The sequence below is a fragment of the Oncorhynchus clarkii genome, chromosome 15 (assembly GCF_045791955.1).
Source record: "Oncorhynchus clarkii lewisi isolate Uvic-CL-2024 chromosome 15, UVic_Ocla_1.0, whole genome shotgun sequence".
Classification (NCBI taxonomy): domain Eukaryota; kingdom Metazoa; phylum Chordata; class Actinopteri; order Salmoniformes; family Salmonidae; genus Oncorhynchus; species Oncorhynchus clarkii.
In genome coordinates this window covers 27,730,797-27,752,403 of record NC_092161.1, presented here as the reverse complement: position 1 = coordinate 27,752,403, position 21,607 = coordinate 27,730,797, and the positions used below count along the sequence as shown (strand labels likewise).

At 42.6% G+C, this 21,607-nt stretch overlaps 1 protein-coding gene across 2 annotated transcripts in view; it reads left to right on the top strand.

Annotated features, from left to right (window-relative positions):
- Positions 1-17,010, top strand: part of LOC139367136 (protein disulfide-isomerase TMX3-like) — a 62,012-nt gene extending 45,002 nt beyond the window's left edge. For both annotated transcript variants that reach the window (XM_071105201.1, XM_071105202.1), the window contains exons 13-16: positions 708-764; positions 9,212-9,341; positions 10,462-10,530; positions 14,617-17,010. In XM_071105201.1, the coding sequence (XP_070961302.1) occupies positions 708-764; positions 9,212-9,341; positions 10,462-10,530; positions 14,617-14,889 (529 nt within the window). In that variant the 3' untranslated portion in view covers positions 14,890-17,010. The remainder of the gene's footprint in view (positions 1-707; positions 765-9,211; positions 9,342-10,461; positions 10,531-14,616) is intronic.
- Positions 17,011-21,607: the final 4,597 nt, after the last annotated feature.

The window sequence follows — 21,607 nt, the reverse complement described above, 5'->3', positions numbered from 1 at the left end:
TAAACTAGCTTCCTCTTAGGTAAGAGTGATGTCTCACAATGGCTTGGTATCTTAGAATAAGAATTCAACAAGCCTCACTTCCTTCCTCAGTCTTTAGCCCAATATTATCTGACTGAGCTTCAGCCTAACCAGATTAGATTGGGTTTAATAATAGTGGAGTGTCTTCATAAACATGTCATTGATATTGGCACTGGCTGTATTGTTTGGCACCCAGGGGACAGGTGTTCCAGATGGAACCATGATTTAATATGAATGTAATATATATGTTGAGGCGGCCATAATCCGTCTCTCAGTGCAAATGACTGGGTTCTTCCCAGTTCCCTCGACTTCTGCTGCAGACCCCTTCCATCCCTATCGCTTGCTTTCTTCCCACAATGCATCACACAGGCGCCAACACAAAACAACACAATGAGATACAAATGGAATTCTTCCTTCCTCTGCCTTACCGTTTTTAGGTAAATCATCCGATACTTTTTTGAAATGGGAATTTGGGAATTTTGTGTTATTTTGCTATTGGAGAGAGAAGGGAGTCCTTGGTTCAGTCTTCATAGGAAACTTGTGTTATAACTCTTGTTAGGATAGCAATGCTTATATGAGTTGGTCTCCTTTCATTTTGTTGGTCTTATGATGAGTTGTTTCTCAAAAATGAGCTTGTTTTTATGCATGTTGTGTCTCACTTTGTTGCTCGTCTTGTTCCATCTCCCCAGAGACTTCCAGTTTGGCCACATGGATGGAAACGACTACATCAACAGCCTCATTATGGGGTGAGCGTCTCCTCCTTTTTCTCCTCCATCTCTCAGGCTTCTTTACCTCCTCTTCTGTACTTCCTCTCCTCTACCACCCGTTTCTTCTACCACCACCTTCCTGTCTCTTCCTCCTCCCTTCTACTGCCTCATCCTCTCTTCCCCCTACTCCCTTCCCAGGTTTCCTAGGCTACCGCAGTAACCTCACACTGTCAGACTCCATAAAACCGCAATTTAAAGTCGGCCTCCGCTATTAAAATGCACTCTGTTGGATCCGTCAATTACCCGGGACTGACCGTCATTTGCTTTTAGTGGGCTGGGAATTGCCAGAATTACCATGAGACATAGGTGTTGATACGATATGTATTGCGATTCTCTATGTATTGCGATTTGATACTGTGATTTTAGTGCGATTCAATGTTCCAAACATATTGCTTACCATATGTCTGCTGCAGAGGGAGAGAATGAGTTTTGATCAGTCAGGGAAATAAAAGTGCTAAAAACAAAATGGCTCCCTATTTAAAAAGAAGATCGAGAACAAGCTATGAAGGAAAAATACTGCCGTTTTGGTGCAGGTACAGCCAACTAGAGCAATAATATTGCGACATTGTCAAAACGATACAATACAGTGGGGCAAAAAAAGTATTTAGTCAGCCACCAATTGTGCAAGTTCTCCCACTTAAAAAGATGAGAGGCCTGTAATTTTCATCATAGGTAAACTTCAACTATGACAGACAAAATGAGAAACATTGTAGGATTTTTAATGAATTTATTTGCAAATTATGGTGGAAAATAAGTATTTGGTCAATAACAAAAGTTTATCTCAATACTTTGTTATATACCCTTTGTTGGCAATGACAGCGGTCAAACGTTTTCTGTAAGTCTTCACAAGGTTTTCACACACTGTTGCTGGTATTTTGGCCCATTCCTCCATGCAGATCTCCTCTAGAGCAGTGATGTTTTGGGGCTGTTGCTGGGCAACACGGACTTTCAACTCCCGCCAAAGATTTTCTATGGGGTTGAGATCTGGAGACTGGCTAGGCCACTCCAGGACCTTGAAATGCTTCTTACAAAGCCACTCCTTCGTTGCCCGGGCGGTGTGTTTTGGATCATTGTCATGCTGAAAGACCCAGCCACGTTTCATCTTCAATGCCCTTGCTGATGGAAGGAGGTTTTCACTCAAAATCTCACGATACATGGCCCCATTCATTCTTTCCTTTACACGGATCAGTCGTCCTGGTCCCTTTGCAGAAAAACAGCCCCAAAGCATGATGTTTCCACCCCCATGCTTCACAGTAGGTATGGTGTTCTTTGGATGCAACTCAGCATTCTTTGTCCTCCAAACACGACGAGTTGAGTTTTTACCAAAAAGTTATATTTTGGTTTCATCTGACCATATGACATTCTCCCAATCTTCTTCTGGATCATCCAAATGCTCTCTAGCAAACTTCAGACGGGCCTGGACATGTACTGGCTTAAGCAGGGGGACACGTCTGGCACTGCAGGATTTGAGTCCCTGGCGGCGTAGTGTGTTACTGATGGTAGGCTTTGTTACTTTGGTCCCAGCTCTCTGCAGGTCATTCACTAGGTCCCCCCCGTGTGGTTCTGGGATTTTTGCTCACCGTTCTTGTGATCATTTTGACCCCACGGGGTGAGATCTTGCGTGGAGCCCCAGATCGAGGGAGATTATCAGTGGTCTTGTATGTCTTCCATTTCCTAATAATTGCTCCCACAGTTGATTTCTTCAAACCAAGCTGCTTACTTATTGCAGATTCAGTCTTCCCAGCCTGGTGCAGGTCTACAATTTTGTTTCTGGTGTCCTTTGACAGCTCATTGTTCTTGGCCATAGTGGAGATTGGAGTGTGACTGTTTGAGGTTGTGGACAGGTGTCTTTTATACTGACAACAAGTTCAAACAGGTGCCATTAATACAGGTAACGAGTGGAGGACAGAAGAGCCTCTTAAAGAATACCTACAGGTCTGTGAGAGCCAGAAATCTTGCTTGTTTGTAGGTGACCAAATACTTATTTTCCACCATAATTTGCAAATAAATTCATAAAAAATCCCACAATGTGATTTTCTGGATTTTTTTTCCCTAATTTTGTCTGTCATAGTTGAAGTGTACGTATGATGAAAATTACAGGCCTCTCTCATCTTTTTAAGTGGGAGAACTTGCACAATTGGTGGCTGACTAAATACTTTTTTCCCCCACTGTATATTGTAAAACAAAAAAAACATCCCGATATGTAACTGTATCCTTTAACTTTTTTTCCCCATCACTAATGCTAGCTCCCTGCCAGGTTTACCTTGTATAGATACCGCCGTGGAGAAGGGGAGAATACACGAGTCCTATGAAGCTGGTGGATTAGAGTCTTATTGGGCCTGTGCTTTAATGGCTGTCGGAGGGAGAGCTGTGCTAATGATGCAGTAAGCCCCAGTATGGAGCTGCGTGACAGGGCTCGCTGCTGCGTGGTGTGGTGTCATGCTCTGAGAGGCCTGTGCTGCTGCTGTTCTGACACCACCACACTGTTAATTAGCCCGGACCGCCAAGCCTGGCAGGGCCAGCAGGATCACAGCGGGGCAGCGGGGGCACAGGACTGTGTGTGTGTGTGTGTGTGTGTGTGTGTGTGTGTGTGTGTGTGTGTGTGTGTGTGTGTGTGTGTGTGTGTGTGTGTGTGTGTGTGTGATGTATGCATACATACATAATACACAGAGTATACCAAACATTAGGAACACCATCCTAATATTGAGCTGCATCCCCCTTTGCCCTCAGAACAGCCTCAATTCATCGGGGCGTAGACTATACAAGGTATTAAATGCTTTTCACAGGGATGCTGGCCCATGTTGACTCCAATGCTTGGAGTCAATCCAGCCAAGTTGGCTGGATGTCCTTTAGGTGCTGAACCATTCTTGATATACACAGAAAACGGTCAAAAACACAGCAGTGTTGCAGTTCTTGACACAAAACGGTGTGCCTGGCACCTACTGTCATACCCAGTTCAAAGGCACTTGGCCATTCACCCTCTGAATGGCAGACATACACAATCCATGCCTCAATTGTCTCAAGGCTTTAAAATCCTTCTTTAACCTGTTTCCTCCCCTTTATCTACACTGACTAATGTGGTGACATCAATAAGGGATCATAGCTTTCGTTTGGATTCACCTGGTTTGTCTTTTTTAATATGAGCGTGACCAAAGCGTGTGTGTGGTTAGGGTTGTCATGATACCAGATTTTCCATGGCAAAAAAAGAAAACACGGAGCAGACCGATGGTCCTTGAAAAAATGACTTTCTATAAAATATTTTTTTTTTTTCAACATTATGACTATTTTCCCCCAAAAACAAGTCTGCTTCATGTTTTGTTTCCTTAACACGGTATTTTGGATGAATTGCGATATTAGCATCATGACAACCCTAGTGTATGTGGAGGGGGGGTTAAATACCTCGGAATGTTATTGTTTGTGTGAGTGAGATTACAGTAAACATGCTCTTTTAATCACACCAGGGGCTTACAGAGTGTGTTTGTGATGACAGCAAATGTGTTACTGTGAATATGTCTGTGATCGAAGTACACTGTGTGTCTGTGTGTAATGCTGACACTGTGATGGGGGATTATAATAGACATACATATTAAAATGTGTATAGGGTGGGTAGTGATTACACAATTGTTTGCATGCTTGTGTATATATGTGGTTTCTTGTGTGTGTGTGTGTGTGTGTCCTCTGTGATTCTTTTGGACGGCCCCGGACTGAGTTTGCCCAGGATTAATTGGCCTCCTTTGAGGAATAAAATCCCGGCCTGTCAATGGCCACTAATCCCGCTCCCTTAGGAAGGCCAGGGAAATAAATCTGATGGCCTTTTATCCTCCCCTCCTTCATCACACAGATTACTGGGCTCCTTCTCTGGCAGCGAGAAGCACCCAGTCATATCTGGCAGACACACACACGTGCACACACACAGACATGTGCGCGCATGCAAGCACGCACACTCCCTAGTCCCATATAATTTAACGTCTGAGGCTGGTTTTAGTGTTTCTGCCCGTCTGTTTGAGTATTGCATTGTGTTTGGGTGGAAACTGGAGGAGCCAGAGCCATGGCGACTCTCACACTCTCCGTAATGGCCGTTGCTATGACTGAGAGCCATTCTGCAATATGCATGCGCAAAGCAGGCAGAGTGAGAGTGGAAGTGCTGCTGAAAAGACCCAGCAGTCTGCTCTCTGAAAGGTGAATGGGCTAATCCATGTTGATTCAAAATGTCTGCCATCTGTTGGTTCTCGGCTGAATGTCAGATGGAGTACTCACGTAGGGTTTGTGGATGGGGGGGGGTTTGTGTGTGTGTGTGCATGCACAGCTCCAGATCTCAGCCTAATGGTGGAGTAGTGGAGGGCTGTCTACAAAGCTAGTGTGTGTGCGCAGCTTGTGTGCCTAAGCTCAGCTGCGGTGTGCACAGTGATGCCCAACCTGCTTTATCTCAGCTGGTCTGTGTAGTTGTGTGTTTGTTTGTGTGTGTGTGTGTGTGCACGCACGTGTACATTGTATCTATATGTGTGCCTTCTCTCAGTTGAGCTGTGCAGTTGTGTCTGATCTTCTGGGTTACACTGTGTCTGTGTGACACTGTATATGTCACCTCAGCTGTGTGGCCACACAGTGCCGGACTCCCTCTGATTCAGTTGTCAGCTCTAATTTGTAAAGGTTCCTTTAACTGTGGCCCCATGATGCCGCCAGAGTCGCACACTGTTTGCATAAAGATCAAGATGACACTCCAAAAACTCTGCATCGCATTGCCTTTCATCCATACCAAATACCAATGCCCTCAGGAAAAGTCGAGCCGCATCGAAAAGAAAAGAGCTGTGTATCCCATCTTGACTATAAAGCTTCTTTGTTATTTTTGTTTCTTGTGCTTTTTACACTATAATCTACTATTTAATTGGCATCATGGTTGATATGCGTTCAACACCATCGTGCCCACAAAGCTCATCACTAAGCTAAGGACCGTTGGACTAAACACATCCCTCTGCAACTGGATCCTGCATTTCCTGGCGGGCCGACCCTAGGTGGTAAGGATAGGCAACAACACATCTGCCACACTGATCCTCAACACGGGGGCCCATCAGGGATGTGTGCTCAGTCCCCTCCTGTACTCCCTATTCACCCACTACTGGGTGGCCAAGCACGACTCCAACACCATCATTAAGTTTGTTGACGACATAACGGTGGTAGGCCTGACCACCGACAACAATGAGACAGCCTATAGGGAGGAGGTCAGAGACCTGGCAGTGTGGTGCAAGGACAACAACCTCTCCCTCAACACGAGCAAGACAAAGCAGATGATTGTGGACTACAGGAAAAGGAGGGCCGAACACGCCCCCCATTCAGATCGACGGGGCTGTAGTGGAGCGGATCGAGAGCTTCAAATTCCTTGGTGTCCACATCACCAACACACTGTCATGGTCCAAACACACCAAGAAAGTAGTGAAGAGGGCACGACAATGCCTTTTCCCCCTCAGGAGAATGAAAAGATTTGGCATGGGTCCCCAGATTCTCAAAAAGTTCTACAGCTGCACCATCGAGAGCATCTGGTTGCATCACTGCCTGGTATGGCAACTGATCTGCCTCAAACCGCAAGGCACTACAGAGGGTATTGCATACGGCCCAGTACATCACTGGGGCCAAGCTTCCTGCCATCCAGGACCAATATACTAGGCGGTGTCAGAGGAAGGCCCAAAGAATTGTCAAAGACTCCAGTCACTGAAGTCATAGACTGTTTTCTCTGCTACTGCACGGCAAGCGGTACCGGAGCGACAGGTCTAGGTCCAAAAGGCTCCTTAACAGCTTCTACCCCCAAAACATAAGACTGCTGAACAATTTGTTTTTACACTGCTGCTACTCGCTGTTTGTCTATCCATAGTCACTTTACCCATACCTACATGTACAAATTACCTTGACTAACCTGTACCCCCGCACATTGACTCTGTACCCGTACCCCGTGTACATAGTCGCATTATAGTTATTTTGTGTTACTTCTCGTATTAAATGTTTTACTTTAGTTAGTAATTATTTTCTTAACTCTATTTTCTTAAAACTGCATTGTTGCAAGTAAGCATTTCACGTTAAGGTCTACAGTCATGGCCAAAGGTTTTGAGAATGTCACAAATATACATTTTCACAAAGACTGCTTCCTCAATTTGTCTGATGGCAATTTCGATATACTCCAGAATGTTATGAAGAGTGATCAGATGAATTGCAATTAATTGCAAAGTCCCTCTTTGCCATGCAAATGAACTGAAACCCCCAAAATCATTTCCACTGCATTTCAGCCCTGCCACAAAAGGACCAGCTGTCATCATGTCAGTGATTCTCTCAAGATTACCTTTAAAATGGTATAAGATACATGTATGTTTGAGGAATTTTAATTATGAGATTTCTGTTGTTTGAATTTGGCGCTCTGCACTTTCACTGGCTGTTGTCATATCAATCCCGTTAACGGGATTGCAGCCCTAAGAAGTTAACACAGGTGTGAGTGTTGACGAGGACAAGGCTGGAGATCACTCTGTCATGCTGATTGAGTTCGAATAACAGACTGAAAGCTTCAAAAGGAGGGTGGTGCTTGGAATCATTGGTCTTCCTCTGTCAACCATGGTTGCCTGCAAGGAAACATGTGCCGTCGTCATCATGCTTTGCACAAAAAGGGCTTCACAGGCAAGGATATTGCTGCAAGTAAGATTGCACCTAAATCAACCATTTATCGGATCATCAAGAACTTCAAGAAGAGCGGTTCAATTGTTGTGAAGAAGGCTTCAGGGCACCCAAGAAAGTCCAGCAGGCGCCAGGACTGTCTCCTAAAGTTGATTCAGCTGCGGGATCGGGGCACCACCAGTACAGAGCTTGCTCAGGAATGGCAGCAGGCAGGTGTGAGTGCATCTGCATGCACAGTGAGGCGAAGACTTTTGGAGGATGGTGTCAAGAAGGGCAGCAAAGAAGCCACTTCTCTCCAGGAAAAATATCAGGAATAGACTAATATTCTGCAAAAGGTACTGCTGAGGACTTGGGTAAAGTCATTTTCTCTGATGAGTCCCCTTTCCGATTGTTTGGGGCATCCGGAAAAAGCTAGTCCGGAGAAGACAAGGTGAGCGCTACCATCAGTCCTTTGTCATGCATCCTGAGACCATTCATTTGTGGGGTTGCTTCTCAGCCAAGGGAGTGGGCTCACTCACAATTTTTCCTAAGAACACAGCCATGAATAAAGAATGGTACCAACACATCCTCCGAGAGCATCTTCTCCCAACCATCCAGGAACAGTTTGGTGACAAACAATGCCTTTTCCAGCATCATGGAGCACCTTGCCATAAGGCAAAAGTGATAACTAAGTGGCTCGGGGAACAAAACATCAATATTTTTGGGTCCATGGCCAGGAAACTCCCCAGACCTTAATCCCATTGAGAACTTGTGGTCAATCCTCAAGAGGTGGGTGGACAAACAAAAACCCACAAATTCTGACAAACTCCAAGCATTGATTATACAAGAATGGGCTGCCATCAGTCAGAATGTGGCACAGAAGTTAATTGACAGCATGCCAGGGCGGATTGCAGAGGTCTTGAAAAAGAAGGGTCAACACGGCAAATATTGACTCTTTGCATCAACTTCATGTAATTGTCAATAAAAGCCTTTGGCACTTATGAAATGCTTGTAATTATACTTCAGTATTCCATAGTAACATCTGACAAAAATATGTAAAGACACTGAAGCAGCAAACTTTGTGAAAATTAATATTTGTGTCATTCTCAACTTTTGGCCACGACTGTACACCTGTTGTATTTGGCGCATGTGACAAACAAAATGGGATTTTGATTTGATAGAGGTAGTGAGTGTGCTTAAAATAGAGAGCGCTCACCCCTGACCTCCCACTGGCCAAAGGCCTCCTGCCTACTGTAGCCCTGTAATCACAGTCACCTGTTGTATTCGGCGCATGTAATAAGAGTTTTCTAATAAACTCTAATAAGAGTTTTCTCAGGTCAGCTCACATGGTCAGAAAAACTCCTGGCCATATATGATATGGGTAGAGGGATATTCTGCAGTATAGAAAAATATAAAACTTTTACATTCCAGTGTCTCGAAATAGGTGTTGGAGGTCAAATCTGAAAACCTAGGGGTCAAATTGGGACATGTGAGCATAGATTGCAGTGTACATCGCCGAGTCCGTGGTCTAGTGCTAATGCTCCAGGCTTAAAGGCATATACTGCTCTCCTCACCATAGACTGGGGTTCAATCCCTGCTCCAACCCTCCAATCTATTTCTCCCACCTGCCTGTACCTCAATCCTTCCACTGCTAAAATGATTGCAGTCGAACGATTGCAATCATCCTTTATTGAGATTGACATTTTGCTGCATAGTTTATCTTCTGAATTGGTTATCTGCCATATCTCTGTGACCTTTTTTAGAGTGATAATCTCCTCTTTCTCTCTCCCCCACAGAGAGGTGTCGGTGCCGTCCATCATCATCCTCAACACGTCTAATGAGCAGTACTTCCTGCCCAGCGAGCCCGTGGAGACCCTGGAGCAGCTGGTTCACTTCATCAACAGTGTTCTAGACGGCTCCGCTCAGGTCCATAACTCCACTCTTCTCTGACTCCCCTCCGCCATTTTGGCTACAGCTGGTTTTCTTTTCCCTTCCCCTATTTATTTGACCATTCTAACTGCAACAAAAAGCTCAAATTGTTTGTGCAGCTGTCCAGGGTTTGTTTAGTCTTTATTTATCCAGGGAATTCCAATGAGACTGGATGGACACTTTGGCAATATCCTTTATTGAGATTGACATTTATGTTACATCGTTTTTCTTCTACGTAGCCTTTCTGCCATTACTCTGGCTCCTAAATATTTATTTACAGTGTCAGTATTTGGCATATAATATATTCCAGTATCAGTGGGGGGCCCTGTGTTGAAGCCACCGTGCCTCCATCTTGGCACCCCCCCACCGTTGTAAAAAAAATACAAATGTTTGGAAGCTATAGAAATGCATTTATACATTTTTTCCCCTATTCATTCTATTAGACATCTTAATGCATACTTTTAAATTATATTATTTGAGCTAAACATACATATAAAAAATGAAAATATATGTTTTAATTCCTTTAGAGAGAACTTATATAACTATCCCCACTACAACAACCAAATACTTAAAGACATGTAATTTTGTCGTTGAAACATGTAATTTAAATACTATAGGATTCCATTAATTCCTATGGAGGACTGCTCCTACTGGGTTGTGCCAATATGGCCTCTCAATGGCCAATACATAGCATCAGCAATCAGGGGTTTCTATACATCATTGAATCCACTAAATGGCAACTGGAAAAAGTGACATCCTTTCCCCCTCTTGTTTATTATAAAGTCACAGATTAATTAAACTGTAATCCAAACACACCGGAAGTCCTTATCTTTCCCAGAGCGTTCAGCAGGGTTTTTTTTTGCCTGGCAAAACAAACCAAAACCCCACCAAGTAAACAGCAGTGGAGAGTGAGAACCCTGTTCTGTTCCCCAGGCTCGTGCCAGCCCAGCCAGCTCACCTCATGGCTGCTATGCTGTCAAAGACTCTAATGAGGAAGCGCTGGCAGGCTGATCTCTCTCTCTCTCACACACTCTCACTCTCTCTCTCTCACTCACATTCCAGTCTCCCCAGTGCTCCACTCTAACACCACATCCTTTGTCTGTGTGTTTCCCCTCAGGCCCAGGGAGGAGACGGCATGTTCCAGAGGGTCAAACGAGTGGCCTTCGATGCCAAGTCCACCATTATGGTGAGTGGCTGGGCACAATCAGCATTAGGCAAATAGCAGGGAAATGGGAAAACAGGATGATTGAGGGAGGATAAATTAGCCATGTATGCAGCATAGGTTAAATGTATGCTGTCGTGATGTCTCCATCAAAACAATTAAGAAAAAACAACATTTGGTTGCCGTTTTTCATTTGAATAATATTTCTCATGATATTTTCTGAATAACAAGTAGACTATGGAGGGAAATAGCCCTCTGTACAATATCCTGTGTAGCTAGCTACAGTATGTGTTAGTGATGCACCGATATGACATTTTTGGCCGATACCGATATCCAATATTTTCCTTGCCAAAAAACCTGATGCCGATAACCGATATTTACAATTTTAGCGGCATTTTAATCATTCTAGTACAGTTAAATAGTTAACACACACAAATGGACGCACATGGACACACAAAACCTATTTCTTTCACTTACTTGCTGTGCTGTTTCGTTGTTTCAGTCGTTTCATTCTCAACCAGGATTTCTATGGAACGCCGTTTGAGTATTTGCATGTATTTGCTATTTGACATGTCAAATAACACAACATCTGTTTCAGTAGCTATAGTTAGCTAGCTAACTATATACTTGGTGTCATCTAAAATAACCCTAATTCATACGACAGCTCTTATTTGATTAATGGTGGGCGAACGCATCTATGTGAAGCTAGCCACAATAAAGATTAGCCACGCAAAATGAAAGTATGGCATATTCTACTATTTGTATTCATTTGCATTACTGTCAATTACGTTCTTTTATTTTGAAGGCAAACCGCAAATTCCACTATTGTGACTAATCCTTATTGTGGCTAGCTTCACAACACATAACCCGGTGTGGTCGAGCCTCACTAGCCAGATTATAACGTTAGCTTTGGGCAACAGGGTTAAGTTGCTGACTAGCTAGTTATTTTCATGAACTGAAGTTCAATTTCAATAGGCGAACAACAAGTGGCAAGCTAGCTAATACTTACTCACAAGGATTCCTAAATCATTGCTAAGAATAATGGAAATGGCTGCAAGTTCTTCTGGTCATTGTTTTCAGGCTGGTTTTATTGATGCTAGCTAGGTACCAAGCTAAATCTAGCTACTCCAGAAGATGCGGTCGAATAAATTATGCTTTATTACCGACGCGGTATTTTAAACGCATCGTTCGTGGCCGAGGTTGACTTTTTTTGTACAGCGTTGACAGTGCTACTGTATCTTTTTTGACACGCAAAGACCAAAACGGAGTTCCATAGTATGTATGTGGTGACGTTAATAGCAGTGACGCTATTACTGTGTAACTCCGGTAGGGCAACATCTGAAAAATAGCGCACTTGGTAATGTGTACCGTTGCTCGACCAGTTAGCGAAAGCCAACATCACCCACGACAAAGAACAGTTGATTGTCAAGGACAATGAATTCCATTATCTTGGCTTTAATGGATTTCGCCTTTGATTTGTCTCGCTGAAATGTTGTTACTCTTTCAAATGACTGCTGACTTGTTGACTGCTCGATCCACACATCATACATTGTGGGCTAGTTTAGGAATGCTGTGTTGCACGTATAGCAACATTTTACGTGGCGTCATTATCAAATCAAATGTCATTTGTCACATACACATGGTTAGCAGATGTTAATGTGAGTGTAGCGAAATGCTTGCATTACGTCATGTACCGATGTTATATAGATAGGTATGCACGTCAGCTTTGACATCGGTTAAACTAGACTTGGGCCGATACCAATGTTGCCATTTTTAGCTAATATCGGTCGATTCCGATATGTTCACCGATATATTGTGCATCCCTAGTATGTGTCTTAAGGCCCACTATTATTCCCCTGATAGTTACCAGTATGACAAGGAGATGACTCGTCAATAGAAGAGGAGTGGTGTATTGAAAAAGAAAGTTGCAACCATGACAGAGAGAAAAGATGACGGAAAGAGAGCGAAGGGAATGAGGAAGGATAGAAAATAAATATTTATTTGAACTGTTGGAGCTGTTCTTATAGTACAATTAGACACTACACTACCACTTTCACACTCCATCCCCAGGTGACAGCACCAACTGGGTCAGGTGTTGTGCTCTGCCAGGAAGTTTTGTTAAGTGTTGATTGTGCACAGGTGTGGGTAATCAGTCAGTGTGGCAGCTTGCATAGCCGTGAGGCTGCTGCAGTTTGAGGGCCATTTGGGCCTTTGGTTTGAATCGTTATTTTTTGGGCATGCCTTTTTGTAGTTTCCTTTTTTGTGTTTATACTTTTTTTGTCACTAATTTGAACATCCATAACTTGTTTGAGCTGGCCGACAAAGGAGTCAAGACTGAGCTAGCCCTGGACCCAAGTACGGTTGCTGTCTCCTGGGCAGATGCATACATCACGGTCTGCACACATCAAATCAGGTTATAGCTAGGCCTAGCACCCCTAGACTTAGCGAGTGTAGTAAAGTCAGTAGGCTAGCTAGTTGGTTTTGTAACAGGGAGGACTAGTGTTTATTTGGCTGACTGTGTGATATGAATGAAAATGGGATGTAGTAGCGTAATGCTATTCAGAAAGTAGACTATACCCGAACCAAGAATAAACCTTAAAGGTGCCCTGAAATGGAAAAGAAAATTATAGATTAGATTTAGAAAAATGCTAATATGGCAGGAAATATAAATTGATGGAAAATGGTCAACGAGGGGGGGGGAAAGGAAATCATTGCTTTTTTTTTGCCTAAAATTACCATTTTGAAATGTTGCATAGAAGTTTCACAATTGTTGTTTTTTTGTGTGAGGTTCAAGCATGCCTCACTAAAATCTGTAATGGGAAAGAAGGATGTCGTTATTTTTTTAGTCTGAATGTCATATTTTTTTTATTGTGAAGCACTCAGTTGTTTCTTTTGAGTAGTGCCCCTGCTAGCCTTGGTCACTCACAGTGCACAAGATGAGCAAGCAGCCATCACCTTGCCCTCGGAGTGCACACAAACACACATCATTGCAAGGAAGCAACGGTCCGCATTAGACCCAATGACTCATGATGCTGCGTGAGTTAGCATAGCACATCCATCTTTAGCATTACACACGCCTGGCAATTACCATCCCTCTTCTTCCCCTGGCGTTGTCGGCAGGATTTCTCTTCCTTTCCTTCCTGGATGACAGCAGCCTTTGACCGAATGTCTTGCCTCTCGGCACATTGTCTCCCCTGCTACCCGCTCTATTAAGGCCCAATGATTCACTGCCACTCATCTATATTTTAGAGGAAGACATTGTGCGTCACTGGAGTAGTGCCCTGAGCTCATCTGTGCCCATAGGTGAGGCTAATTTAGGTTGGTTTATAAGGGAATGCTGAGCAAAGAGGGCAAATTATACAGTCATATTTGAGGTTCCTGGGGTTGTGTGTGTGACTGTGAGGGCCGTTTAGCTTGGTTTAGAAGGGAAAACTGAGCCAGGCAAGCGTAAAAAGTGCATGTTAGGTAATGATATGTTTGGCATTGAATATGTTTTGGGCTTATAGCGGGCATTGTTAGGATCTAATTATCAGAGTAAAAAACTTAACGGATGCTATGAAAGCTTAACCAAGTTTAATTCTTCCCAGAGGATCAATACAGCTGAATTAGACAAAACATGTTTCCACCACAAGTATATATACTCCAATTTAGGCACTCCTCCTTCTCTCCAATCCTTACATCTTTTATGGTTCGACAGGAAGACGAAGTGATGGGGTAATAAACCGTCCCTTCTCCCTTAAGGTGATCTGACCTGACCTCAAACCCCTTGATGTCTAACCCAAAGATCTCCACCCATAGCAATCATGTGACTGCCTCCCGGTTACCCAGCACATTCCAAAGCCATCTGGCTCCTACAGATAACAATTAACTTCTGATGAAAAAAACAGTCTATCACCCCTCAGATACTATAGTCTTACATAGATGTATCATGTCTCTAGGATAGCAATGTTCCAAGTTTAACCCAGAATCCAACAGCATAAATATATTTTACTCTTTCCACTGTTCCACCCTACCTTCTGTCCACCACTGCCAAACCTCCTCTCTCTTTCTCTCTCTATCAATCTCTCAATCTCTTCTTCTTTTCCCCCGATCACCCCTCCCTCCTCTCAGTCTGTGTTTCGCAGCTCCCCAGTGCTGGGCTGTTTCCTGTTTGGTCTGCCACTGGGCGTGATCAGCCTGATGTGCTATGGCATCTGCACAGCCGAGTCGGACGATGGCCAGGAGGACATGGAGCTCATGAAGAGGGACGACGAGGAGGAAGAGGACGACGAGGAGGACGAGCCTCGGCAGGCCCCCGGGGAGCTGGAGGGCCCCGAGGAGGACGGAGAGAATGAGGAAGAGGAGGAGCAGGAAAAGAACCCGGACGACAAGAAAGCAGATTAATGCCAAGGGTAGTGGAGGCGGAGAAACAGGCCTAGTGACATACATGGAACTCAGACACATATCAACAATGTGTTGTTTTATATATTTTTCATCTTTATCATCCTTTCCCTCCCCCCCTGCCCTACTGTTTTCTTTTCGCAGACTGTTTTTTTATTGCTATTGAATCTTATTAGTCAGTTAGGTCAGCCGCTAGGCAACGCACTAAAAAAATCATGTCCTTTATTAAATTAGCCTTTTGGAAATGGAATTACAAAGATTAGTCATTGATAAGTGTTGCAGAGAAGAAAAGAAGGAAATAAGCCACATTTTAGCTAAATGTATTATTATCATTTCTTAAACAACCACTACACAGGGTCATTCCATACTTTGAATCAGGTAGCATTTGTGTAAAAAAAAAAGGTGACCCATTTTTCCTGTGTCCAATGGCACTGAAATATTTGATATTGATTTATACACTTTGTTCTGTTGGAATTTAGAATTCCCAAATCAAAGCTTTTGACTACTACCCCCCCCCCCCCCCCATAGTCGACTGCAGAGGAAGTGCCCATGAAGGAAAATTTGCCATAAAATGAATACTCATGCTTTTCAAATGGAATCTCATGTTTGTAACTCCAGACACTTATTCATAGAACAGTGTACAACAGTGGAAATGATGCAAACAATCACATAGAGCCCACAATCTGGATAATGTAAGGTTGAAGGGATGTCTGGCTTATTTACCCTGCTGTAGTTTTAAATAGACACACTGTACAGTAAGTCGTTTTTTCTCTATTTTAGATGGCCAATGGTTAATGTAATGGGAGACAGGCTTAATGACATCAATATGGGTTTGTGCATCTGAAATGGCACCCTATTCCCTATATAGTGCACTACTTTTGACCAGCCTGGCCAAAAGTAGTGCACTATATAGGGAGTAGGGTGCCATTTCAGATGCAAACATGGAATGGTTATACACTTGAAGACAATGGCTGATCAGATCCAAAATGGTGGCTCTTTGCTCTCCTCTAAAAGATCTTCACCACCTGTTGTCCATCACTAGTTCTAGTTCTGGTAGGCTATGTTTCTGGGAAGGAAATGGTATCAGATTGCATACAAATGCACTGAGATTACAATACAATTCAGTGTGAGTTTACTCAATGCACTGACAAAATCCTGTTGGGAGTTTTTACAGTACTTAATGACAGTACATTGCAATAAAAGGGTCATGTGGCGTTTAAAGGGGTACACTGTTGTTTATATTCTTAGTCCTACATAAGCATTGCATGACAAACAATGTATATGATATGACCTACGGTTGATGAACAATGCCAGATCAACTACTACAACGGTTTATCTTATGGATACATGGCATACTGATGTTAATGAAATGTTAGATCAAGGTCATATAAGTATTACGAAAAACATGATCTCCAGCCCTCTCTTTAAGTTACCCAGTGAAACTATTATATTACATAACAATTGCTACGTTTCTGTTCAACTTTTTCTTTAGCGGATTTCATAGAAGTGTTGATAGTTTAGAAACAAAACCAACACGTGCGCAACTATAGGGCAAAACAGATTGTGTTAGATTGGAGACTAAATATATAACATTTTGTCATCAATGTTTATCGAAAACAATACATTTGCACAATGAGCACTTATCTCAAATAGATCGTTACAGTTGTTAGTTGGCTAGCAAATTTGAGCCATATTAGCATAGACATGACTTCAGGCTAAGCACCTCAAAAACAAGACATGGTATCAAGAACAAGATAAAACTAGCTACCTACGATTCCCCACGTGGTAGCTTCTTGTCATTGTTGCTAGCTATCTGGCCATCCAGAATCAACACACTGCCCCATTGAAGCGCGCGCATCGTTTTCGTGACGTCAGCTAAAACATCTATTGTGCTTGTGTCTAGCGTTTAGTTGACAAAATTAGGCACCCGAACCCAAGTACTAATCTTGGTTTTCAGAAGACAACTGTGAAACTGCACTATGGAAACCAACATGCCCTTGCCTTGCATTCTGGTCATTGTAGTTGCCTACCATTCTCTGCCAAACTTTGCTCATTGGGTTTGAATTGAGATTGTCACACTTTATTACTGGTTTGAAATAAAGATTGTCCTCTTTTTCTTGTTGACTTGACGCCTGTTTGTTCTTCACTGAAACACTGTTACGTATACTTCCGAGGAGGCTGGTGGGGGAGCCATAGGAGGACGGGCTCATTGTAATGGCTGGAATGGAATAAATGGAACAATCAAACGTGGTTTCCATATGTTTGATGTGTTTGATAACTTTCCATTTATTCCATTCCAGCTATTACAATGAGCCTGCCCTCCTACACATGTAATACTCTCCCCCCATCTCCCTCTCATTCAATCTCCCTATATATTTTTTATATCCTCCTTCCACACTTATTTTCCCTGCTCTTTGCTATTATAATGTAATTCTAGGTAGACACATCTGCTCAATTATTGCTGATATAATCAACTTTGTGAGATCTACGTCTGGCAGAGGCTAATTGCATTACTTTCAATGCAAAACTAATTTATTTCCTTTCCCGAGGGAACAACGATGTACAAAAGTCAAACTCCCAAGACTTGACTCCAGAAAATGAAAAGGCAGGAAAACATGTAAAGCCCCCATGCAAAAGGAGTTGGAAATATGAAACTCAAAAGACATTGCATTTTCCCCTTAGATGAGTGCGGTTTGTTTTTCCAGGTCTGATTTAAAGGAGAAGACAACATTTTCCTTTGGGTTGTCATTAGATGGATGAATTACGACCAGAATGGGAGATAATAACTACACTAGAATCAGTGCCATTGTGTGTTGCTCATGAAAAAAGTAATTCATCGCTCAATTACCTCGCCATATAGCGAGAACGAGTTTCATTGTGTGTTAAATGAAGGAGGCGAGCTCGCTGTCTCTAACTACCCCTGCAAAGACTTTCCCAAAACCGACAATCTAAATCACTGGACAAGGGTGATTACGTTTCGGCTTCAGTTTCTTACCTATGCTGCATGTTTAAATAGCAAACAAATAAGGCCGGACAAAGTTGAATTATTGTTTAACGGATGCCCCGCCTCACTTTTCTCCACACCCAGAAAAAAAAATCAGAGGTGTTATTTTTTGGCCAATGCATGCGGCTCTTTGTTTATAATGCACTGTATGCTCTCCCTTGAGGCTTTTCCAAGTTGACGCCCAAGAGACCAAACTGCCTCACACAGAACCCAAACCGGCTGCGCGCTTGCGCAATCGTGCACCAAACGCGATCACTGCACGCAGGTTAAAATATCAAAACAAACTCTGAACCCAATGACATTAATTTGGGGACAGGTCAAAAAGCATTAAACATGTATGGCTATTTAGCTAGTTAGCTTGCACTTGCTAGCTAACGTTAATTTGTCCTATTTAGCTAGCTTGCTGGTGCTAGCTAATTTGTCCTGGGATATAAACATTGAGTTGTTATGTTACCTGAAATGCACAAGGACCTCTACTCAGACAATTAATCCACACATAAAACAGCCAACCGAATCGTTTCTAGCCATCTCTCCTCCCAGGCTTTTTCATCTTTGAATGTATATGGTGAGCCATCTAAACTTTAATTGTATTACCACCCAACTGGCAACAAAGTTCCTCTTTCAATCATCCACGTGGTTATAAACAATGAGGAGATGGCAGTGGGTACCTGCTTCTATAAACCAATGAGGAGATGGGAGAGGCAGGACTTTCAGCGCGATCTGCTGCCTCAGAAATAGGAATGAGTTCTATTTTAGCCCTTGGCAACGCAGACGCTCGTTGGCGCGCCCGAGCAGTGTGGGTGCAATAATTGAATAACATGGATTTCTAAATTTATTTTGCGACGTGTCCGGTCTGGTCAGCATGTCAGTTTGGACAGTGAAACACGCTGGTGGCTGAAGCCGGCGCAAATTCCTACTATTTATGTGTCCAGGTTAAACGTGGGACGTCCCTCATTATAAACAAACAGTCGGTAAAATGTATGGTTATTGCATCATTTTCTGATATATTTGAAGCGATTCATAGACGAAACAAACATCTGGACTGGCCAGAGATTAGGGCATTCATCAGCAAAGACGCAGTGTAAACTGATAGTATTTTGGACAACCAAATTGAAGTCAAAATTATTGATGAAATCGAAGTGTGTCAGCTGTATGGTGATTTGCGATTCATAACTTACATTTGACCGGTATTACCAGTAGTAATAGGCCAACCGATAACACCATGACGGAATGCACCATGACGGAATGCTTTTGAAGTGATGATGCACCGCCGAGAACAGCTAGCTTGTCCAGCAAAGTGACTGGGATCGAATGGAGTCAGCTTGCTCTATATAGATTGATGCTTCTAATTGTGCATGTTATAAACATATTTTTTTTGTAATGAAAGGTTATACTCTATGGCTGGATTTATGTATTTCTTTCCCACTGCTACATTAATTCGGCAGACCTAACTTGATTGACCCTCTTTCTACAAGGCCTACTAGTGTATGAGAAGCCTAATCAATCGTATTTGTATGAATATTTTGTTAAGGCCTAGTCTATAGAGATGCATTCAGGTAATAAACTCATGCATCATTTTAATTTGATTACAATTATTTATTGTTCATCATTCTTGAATTTGTTAGACTATACAATTTAGTAGATTAATGAACTGATAATACATTTATACATGACTTTTTTTTTACATGATAGAATATTGCATTCTATTATACATCCTGTGTGAATAATGTTCATTAATGTTAATTTGTGTATTAATAATAATAATCTGAAAATCAGTCTGAAATTGAATATTTTGCCTATTGTTCATGTCCATATAGCCTAGAACAAGGTGGTAAAGTTGTTATTCCTTATCCACCTTATTATTTTTATTTTATTGCTCGCTCACCTTACTTTTCTGGGGCAGGAAATCTGTTAAACAGTGAATAAATGTTGTCTGGCCTAATGGTAGAATAAGTTCTGTAGCAATTACTTTTAGTCTCATTCACAGACCCATTTAACAGTTTGAGGTCAGCATGATGTTTAAAGTGACAAATATATTGACATAATATTTGCCAGTTAATAACAATGGTTGATATACACTGAGTATACAAAACATTAAGAAAATCCACTTCAATCAGTATTAAATCCACTTCAATCAGTGTAGATGAAGGTGAGGAGGCAGGTTAAAGAAGGATTTTTAAGCCTTGAGACAATTGAGACATGGATTGTGTGTGTGTGCCATTCAGAGGGTAAATGGGCAAGACAAAAGATCTAAGTGCCTTTGAACGGGGTATGGTAGTAGGTTCCAGGCGCCCCGGTTTGTGTCAAGAACTGCAACTTTGCTGGGTCTGTGAACATAATGGCACCGGAGGAGATGGCTGCCGTTTTACGGTCCCCTGACCAAGTGTGCTATTGTGTGTGTTATTTGTAACTTATTTTGTACATAATGTTTCTGCCACCGTTGGTTATGACCGAAAAGAGCTTCTAGATATCAGGACAGCGATTACTCACCCCGTACTGGAAGAAGATCACTTTTTTCTGGGTACGAGTCGGACGCCAAGGATTTACTCCAGACACTCGACAAGGCCCTCGTCCCCGTCATTCGCAGGAGAAAGAGAAGGAGATATCGGGGACGTAGGTCTGGGTGCCTTGTAAGGATCCGACGGCGAGTGGGTAATCTGCCTTTACCATTGATCCTTTCCCACCCTGCACTGTGAATGTTTACACGGTGTGTTCAATAAAGACATGAAAACTTATACTTGTTTGTGTGTTATGAGTTTAAGCAAACTGTGTTTGTTAATTGTTGTGACCTAGATGAAGTACATATCAAATTTTAGGACCAATTTATGAGGAACTCCAGGTATTTCCAAAGTATTCAAATACTTTTTCTTGCCACTGTACACTCTGTCGGCAGGATAGAACAGCAGCCTCTGGTAAGACAAGGGGTGGCGGTCTATGTATATTTGTAAACAACAGCTGGTGCATGAAATCTGAGTAAGTCTCGAGGTTTTGCTCGCCTGAGTTAGAGAATCTCATGATAAGCTATAGACCACACTATTTACCAAGAGAGTTTTCATCTATATTCTTCGTAGCTATCTATTTACCACCAAAAACCAATGCTGGCTGCACTCAATAAGCTGTATACCGCCATAAGCAAATAGGAAGATGCTCATCCAGAGGCAGCGCTCCTAGTACCCAGGGACTTTAATGCAGGAAAACTTAATCCATTTTACTTAATTTCTATCAGCATGTTAAATGTGCAACCAGAGGGAAACAAACTAGACCACCTTTACTCCACACACAGAGACACATACAAAGCGTTCCCTCACCCTCCATTTGGCAAATCTGACCATAATTCCTCCTGATTCCTACTTACAAGCAAAAACTAAAGCAGGAAGCACCAGTGACTCTGTAAATAAAAGGTGGTCAGATGAAGCAGCGGCTAAGCTACAGGACTGTTTTGCTAGCACAAATTGGAATATGGATTCTTCCGATAGTATTGAGGAGTACACCATATCAGTCACCGGTTTCATCAATAAGTGCATCAATGACATCGTCCCCACAGTGACTGTACATATGTACATACTCCAACCAGAATCCATGTATTTCAGGCAACATCCGCACTGAGGTAAAGGGTAGAGCTGCTGCTTTCAAGGAGCGGGACTCTAACCCGGAAGCTTATAAGAAATCCCGCTATGCCGTCCGACAAACCATCAAACAGGCAAAGCGTCAATTCAG